The following is a 7,500-nucleotide window of genomic DNA, read 5'->3' on the forward strand; positions in this document are numbered from 1 at the left end:
AGTAGTAGATAAAGGGAATGGAAAGTGCCAGACAATTGACTTTACTGTCCCAAATGACAAAAACATCAATATAAGAGGTATAGAAAAAATAGCAAATTACCAGAACCAAACCATTGAATGACAGAGACTATGGAATGTGTGGTTTATAATCCAGGTTTATAAGCTTAAGGATATTATTACTTTTGCTCGTATTTTTCCATGTAATACAAATATGCATACATAGCTGTCTGTGATCAAAATCGGTAAGTGCAGCATAATTATACAAGAAAAGACTGATTTAAAAAATGGAAGAATTAGTTTTCAGGCAATTTTCGAAAGTTTAATTATTCAGTATTTTCATATGTGATTGGAAACTTACTGATCGTAGCTGCATCGACAAAAGTTGTTACTGCTGTCAAAACCAACAAGCAAAAAGGAAATAGTTGTGTCATATTGATCTGAAAGTACAAATGTAATTGGAAAAGATCGAACTAGTAACTGTGGTGGTTAAATTTTGAGAAAAAGGGGAGCAACACAATTGGTTACCTGTGTGTGTATTCTCTGGATATACATAACTCAGATAATTTCGATATATTTCGGTCAATGATTGACCCAGGCCATATTTAATTTAACAGGATCTGCTAGATCATTTTTAATCCAAGTTCTGTGGTAGAATGGTTCATTCAAGTAGATAGATAGTTTTTGTTGACTCAGATGTATCCAAATATAGGTGGCTCACCTGGTATCCCTTGGAGAAATTTGTCCAAGTTACGTTTGAAGGTGAAGAAATCTTTGATTTGCTTTGGGCTAAATAGAACAGGGATCACTGAGGAAAAGAGATTATGCTGCAGTTAATTTATGTGTTGTGATCCTGACTTGTGTAGGCGATGTATGGTACGTGGCCCCAGCCTTGGATTAATTGTGAATGTAATGTTAAGGTCATCTGGGCAATGCTGGTGTTATATTCTCCAGTTTGTGCAAAATGATGTAGCACTCACGGCGGCGCTGGAGACAATAAAATTTCAATGATTTAAGACGGTCCTAATTATCAAGATCAGTCCTGCCCTTAATTTCTTTTAGTGAATGTTCTCTGGGATGTCTCAATTCACGAAATGTTTTATGTGAGGAAACCACAGAAGGCAGCAGTATTTTGCGTGCGACCGTGCAGAGGATAAGAAAAAAGAGGAATGATGACATGTTGCTCTCTGAAACGGTAAGTTCTGAGGATCCAGAAGCTCGTCCTGCCGGCTAAATCAACGTTATTGCTGACGTGTGAGCTCGAGTTTAGATTGTAGTCAACTATCACTCTTCGGTCTAAGATATTATTGGATGCTGTGAGTGGCTCCCCCGAAGAGAGAGAATATGGTTGGTTGAGTGTGGTCGTCTTTCCAAAATGCATCAGTTCAAATTTTCTCTTATTTAACTGCATTTTGTTTTTGTCTTTTCATTGGCTTACAGCATATAAATCAGACTGGAGTTCAGTTCGGCTTTTCTCCACTGATAATTGTCTGGAGCTTGGAGTAATCTCATAATATTTTTACATTGCTGTGTTTATTTTGGTGCACTCTTTTTTTTTTTAATTCGTCTTATTTGTGCGACTTATTTGTACTGGCGGAAAAAAAATTCGCATTTTTACAGACAATATTTATGGTGAGGTCCCATGAGTTAAATAATCCTATCCAGTCTGTTCCGAATATATTTGTTCCATTATTCAACATAAAACTTTGGCTTTTAAGGTTTTTCCACAAAATGTAACACCACTAAACATCTCGCCTTTAAAATATAATTTTTTTCCTGAAACACCATGTGCAATTTTCGAAGTTTCTTTTAATTTAGGTCGCCTGATTTTTTTTCCATTTCCATGTATCTGTGTTAATTATCGGAATATCACTGCTCGTATCCAATTGTAATTTTACGTATGTGTTATTAATTTTTACATACACAAATTTCCTTTGAGACTTGTTCGTATTTCTTGTCACTGTAACTTGTTTACGTGATTTTTTCTTTTGAACCGCTTTTTAGGTCTTGTTTTACAACGTGATTTTTTATGACCTATCTAACCACACTTAAAAATTTTATATTTCTTAAATGAAGGTAACTTTTAAAATGTAGACCACTTCACCCATAACATGGATTCGCTTTTGGCATTTTTTCCTTTTTTACATATCCGTTACCGGTCGCATGAATACGAGAGCAATCTTTTACTTCAATTTTATCTGCGTCATGTCTTAGATTTATAATCATCTGGCATTCTCCTGCAACTGGCTGTAGATTTAATGTTTTGTCTTGCTCTAATTTTGTTAATATTCGGGAACGTATAACTGCATCCTTGCTTGCATTTAGCTCCTGAACAAAAACTAGATATTTCAACTTATCTGGAGTTAATTCATTTAATTTAAATTTTTCTCACTCTCTGATAACAATCCCAGCATATGAAACTAAAGCTCTCTCATCTTTTCAAACCAAATTTAAACATTGCTAGTGAGTATTGAACAGGGAACTTCTTTCACTAAAAAGTTTCGATTAAATATTAATTCGTCACACCTGCTTTCTTCGGCAGAATATAATTACTATAGTTTTCGTGTTTGGTAAGGGATAACTTTCTTAAAAGTAGTCGTACTTTTTCGTGTCAGACTAGTCTGTACATTCTTTGAAGATTTCTTCGTATCTTCGAAAATATGCAGAGAAGGCATTCCCTTCTTCTATAATATAACCGACTTCTTCAATTGAGTTTGCTACACTATCAGGCGAGTACAAACCCGAATATTTTCAGACTTCTTCAACATTAATTCCAGCAACTGTTGGTTTTGTTGTTGTTGCTGTTGTAGTTGTTGTTGTTGCCGCTGTTTCTCTGGCAACTGCACCACGGAGGCCAATAAGTCCTTCATGTTAAGCCGATGGGTTACTTAATTGAAGAAAATTCTAACTGGGCCTCACCTGCAAGGTCAATCGCTGACTCTATATCTTCAGGAGGAGTTACCTCAATCCTTTCTTCAACTAGTTCAAAAAATAAATTTGTCAATCTACTTCATTTTGGTTAATATAGAAAGGATTGAGGTAACTCCTCCTGAAGATACAGAGTCAAAATTAAAAGAAGAGTGCCATTTGTTATCTATCTGAATTAATATCATTAGTACGTTTATCACAATTTACATTATTGTTAGAAAACGAAGATTTGATACATTGCTTCTTACTTTTAGTATCATATTCATGATTTTTATTATAATTAATAGTACAGTTGTTTGATTTAATTTCGTTATTAAGATTATTTTCCTATCATAATCGCCATTATTAATATTCATACTACAATTATTATTACGGTGACCACTATTACTGACCATATCACACGTTTCAAATACGGGCATGAGACCAGCGATTTGGGGGAGTTGGTAAGTCGATTACATAGACCCCTAGTGCTCAACTGGTACTCATGTTAATTGAACCTGAAAAGGATGAAAGTCAAGGACAATAACTTAGTAGTCATATTACCATTTGCTTCCTTTCACATCCTGAATTATCTCCCCCATCAATATGGCGAGCATACATTCTAGTATAAAGGATTGCTAGTAACCCATTGCCTGCCATGAAACCCTTTTTGGGGATCTGCTAAAAACTGTCTCACTGCCGGTTGTTCGTTGTATTTAAAATAATTTTCTTATGTACATTGCATTTGCAGAGGTGTGTTTAACAATATTTAATAGTTAATGTTTGTTATTATTAGCTCTGGCTAATTTATGTCATAAGTCGCAAATTTTTGAAAACTTCTTGTTTTTGCTTTTTGCATTTCCTATCTATATCATTCATCGATATTTCATTCACATTCGCATTTGATACTATAGTTTCAAAATGACTAAAATGTTTATTATTGCAATTGAATAGAAAAAGGATAAATATGCTTATTTTCAGCGATCTCAATTTGAGACTTTCCGAAAAAAAATTTATTCATATTTATTCATAAGAATTTATTATAATTTACAAAATAGCTAGCATAAGAAGAAAATTTAAATACTAAATATTATTTTAACTCTTAAGACACCTGGCAAAGCAAAATAAATATTAAAAAATTTGGCAGGTAATGGGTTGATACGCATGCTGTTAACACGTAAGCCACTACCCGCTCGTTGTTTCGAGTAAATACAGTATCTTAGAAGGCAGATGATAGATAGATAAAGTAATTCATTGATACAAACGCACACAGACATATATTAACATACAAAAACAGAGAAAATAAAATTAATTTAGATATAAACTTTATACTTTCGTTCTTTTACCAATAAAATCAAATCAAAATGCTGATAGATAACTTTATATTAGACTTGTTTCTGATTTCTTGTATTAATTAAACATTTGTAAAAAATGATTGACGAATAGATTAACATTTTAAAACTATATCTGAGTTATAATTGAAAGCAGTAATGTATACATTTCATATTAAATTAATTATAAAAATAAAATGTTTAAAATTTCACTTACGTATGTCAAAAAATAGAAAGGAGTGACGGAATTTGAAAGAATAACGAATGCAAAATTGATGCGTATTTATATCTAATGTAACACCGCCAATGCTAATAAAAAACTTGAGACAATAAATCACAGCTTTAATTATCCCCAAAGCGAATGAGGTTATAATGTCAAGGCATAAAATATAGCTAACAGCTGAAGATTTCATTTGTGTCTTACAGAGAATTGAAGTAATTCTAGAACTGAATTACATAAATTTGTCACTTACATGAATAGTCGCATTATGCGTTAATCACATTCTATTCACAGTGTATTAATTAATTCTTTCTTTCAGATTTCGCTCTACATTTATTGTTGATATGAATGACTAAAAGGCGTAAGTTATTGCTTTCCACTAAAAACAAGTTTGCACCCATCGACGCACCATAATGCATAATATCATTGCCACGTCATGTACCCAGTTATGTATCTATATGTACATGTAGATGAACGTATATACATACATGTACATACATATGCATATACTCATATATTGTTTGTATCACGACAGAACGCACGCGTTACCTTTATACAGTATGCTTTAACTATTTTTCTAACGCGACTCTCTCTATTTCTATCTCCCCCTCTCATTCTTCCCTCTACTGTTCTTCGCCTCTACCTTTCACTACTTCTCTCTCTCTCTATCTCTTGTTACTCGTCCTTCGCCTCTCACCGTTACTACTACTATCTCTCTCTCTCTCTCTACCTCCCGTTGCTCACTTTTATTCTACTTCCTCCACTCCTTTTCCCTCTGCTACTCTTTCTCTTCACACAGCCTTGGTCACGTGTGTCCGGCTGCTATTTCTTTTCGTTCTTGGAATCACCAAGCTCGCACGTACTTCTTTGCCCCTCCTGTACGTGCTTCACAGCGTTCGAGACATACACACTTCACGTCTGGCTGTACGGCCTTTTTGTTTGTTTATTTCACCGTTTCGTTTTCCTGTCTTGTTTTCCGTCCGCCACTACCCTCCACGAAAACAATTTAATTTGTGTTCGTGGGAAGAACCATTTTAACGATGCGTACTGCCTTAATTCTTCGAAACGCCGGAGTTTTAATGGTGGCAACTGATGAAGGGGATGTTTCTATGTGGCCTGCTTGTTTGTTGCACCTTGTTTACCATTTTGTCCATGTTCTTTTGCCACGTCATGTACCCAGTTATCCAGTAATGTATCTATATGTACATGTAGATGAACGTATATACATACATGTACATATATATGCATATACTCATATATTGTTTGTATATATATATATATATATATATATATATATATATATATATATATATATATATATATATATATATATATATATGTATATATGTATGTATGTATGTATGTATGTATATATGTATGTATGTACACACATACACACACACACACATATATATATATAAATATCATCTAGACAAATACATAGACAGAAAGATAGATAGATTGAGAGATAGATAGATACTCATATACATCCCACGCTCAATGTTGCTGACAACATTTCTTTCAATAGTTTTAATCTTCTTCTGATGTTTTTTTTTTTACTTTTAGGAAGATCAAAGACGTGGTATGACCAAATTCCAGAAGGAATTACTGAGAAAGAGGATTGCAAAATTTTGTCGGATGCAATGATTCAATGTGACAATAAAATTAATATCGAAAACCTGACATTGTTGTAGTGAACAGAAAAGAAAAAAAAAACTTGTTTGGTAATTGACATAACATGTACTGGTGACATCGACACCCAAGAGGAGAAAGAAGGAAAAGTGAACAACTATAATGAATTGATGTGGGATATATCCAGGTTGAGGGAAATGAAAAAAGTAGACGTAATACCAATAGTGATTGGTGCCCTTGGCACGAGTACTCCGCAAATTCTTGAATCTTAGCCCTGGATACTTATGTCCTTCTTCATCAATTTATGGTAAACTGCTTTTGGAATTGCATTCGATTTCGTCTTCTGTTTTAGATTGGTCAGTTTCTCTTTCTATAAAAATAAGGAATACAGAACAATTATTAATGTATAGTGAAATCAAATATTAGCAAATAAATTTGGCTGGGCTTGTTAGTTATAAAGATGTACATTTTACTCAATATAATATAAATCTTCACAAATTTACAGACATGAAATTATATAGTTATTATAACTTTGATGAATTCAATTGCCAGCTGGTGAGATTTATCGGGCAAGTTAATCTCACTCACAAACCAAAATATAAATATTTAATTATTTTTTCTGTTTAACACATAGAAGCTTACAAAAACATTCATTCTGACAATTGTATGCGTATCTAATTAGCTATACAAACATCTATACAAACGCATAAGCAAATACAAAGGCACATACATACATACATACATACATACATACATACATACATACATACATACATACATACATACATACATACATACATACATACACTGCCTGAATACCAATCTTGAGAAATTAGGCTTCTCAAAATCAGAAGGAAGAAAGCTAATTGGAAGACTACAGATCCAATCCATCAATGGAACTGTAAAAATCTGTAAACATTTCCACAAGTGTATCGTTTAAAACTTTCCAGAAGTGTATCATGTATGGGCATGTCTAGGTATGCAACTATATTCATGAGAATACATACATACATAAAAGACACAAATCTGCACATATGTACATACATACGTACATACATACATGCATACATACAAACATACATACATACATACATACATACATACATGCATATATACATACATAATACAAAAATACCCTGTTGTTGATGTTGAAATTCCAATGAAGGAACTTTGGATCTAGGTTAGAAACCATTTCTTTCTCTATTGGCAAGAAATCTCGAAATAAACTGAATAATGACATACATACATGCATACATACACACTCCTTCACTCACTCACTCACACTCTCTCTTTCTATCTATTTATCTCTTTCACATACACACACGTCCATTTCATATACACGTACATACATTTTTACAGAAATTAACGAACTCCGGATGATGAAATCACATTCAGTTAAAAATATTTCTGAAT

General features: G+C 33.2%; 1 protein-coding gene across 2 annotated transcripts in view; it reads right to left on the minus strand.

The window, feature by feature from the left end:
* Positions 1 to 6,442, minus strand: part of LOC128248057 (uncharacterized) — a 35,993-nt gene extending 29,551 nt beyond the window's left edge. Inside the window, exons 1-2 of one of the 2 annotated variants that reach the window (XM_052968448.2) lie at positions 6,307 to 6,442; positions 359 to 437 (exon numbers count right to left, since the gene is read on the minus strand). In XM_052968448.2, coding sequence (XP_052824408.1) covers positions 359 to 431 — 73 coding nt within the window. In that variant the 5' untranslated portion in view covers positions 432 to 437; positions 6,307 to 6,442. Of the gene's footprint in view, positions 1 to 358; positions 438 to 4,452; positions 4,578 to 6,306 lie in introns of those variants that run through there. The other variant, XM_052968447.2, reaches the window with a different exon arrangement.
* Positions 6,443 to 7,500: the final 1,058 nt, after the last annotated feature.

This window comes from Octopus bimaculoides, chromosome 6 (genome assembly GCF_046866305.1).
Source record: "Octopus bimaculoides isolate indiv1 chromosome 6, ASM4686630v1, whole genome shotgun sequence".
NCBI classification, from domain to species: domain Eukaryota; kingdom Metazoa; phylum Mollusca; class Cephalopoda; order Octopoda; family Octopodidae; genus Octopus; species Octopus bimaculoides.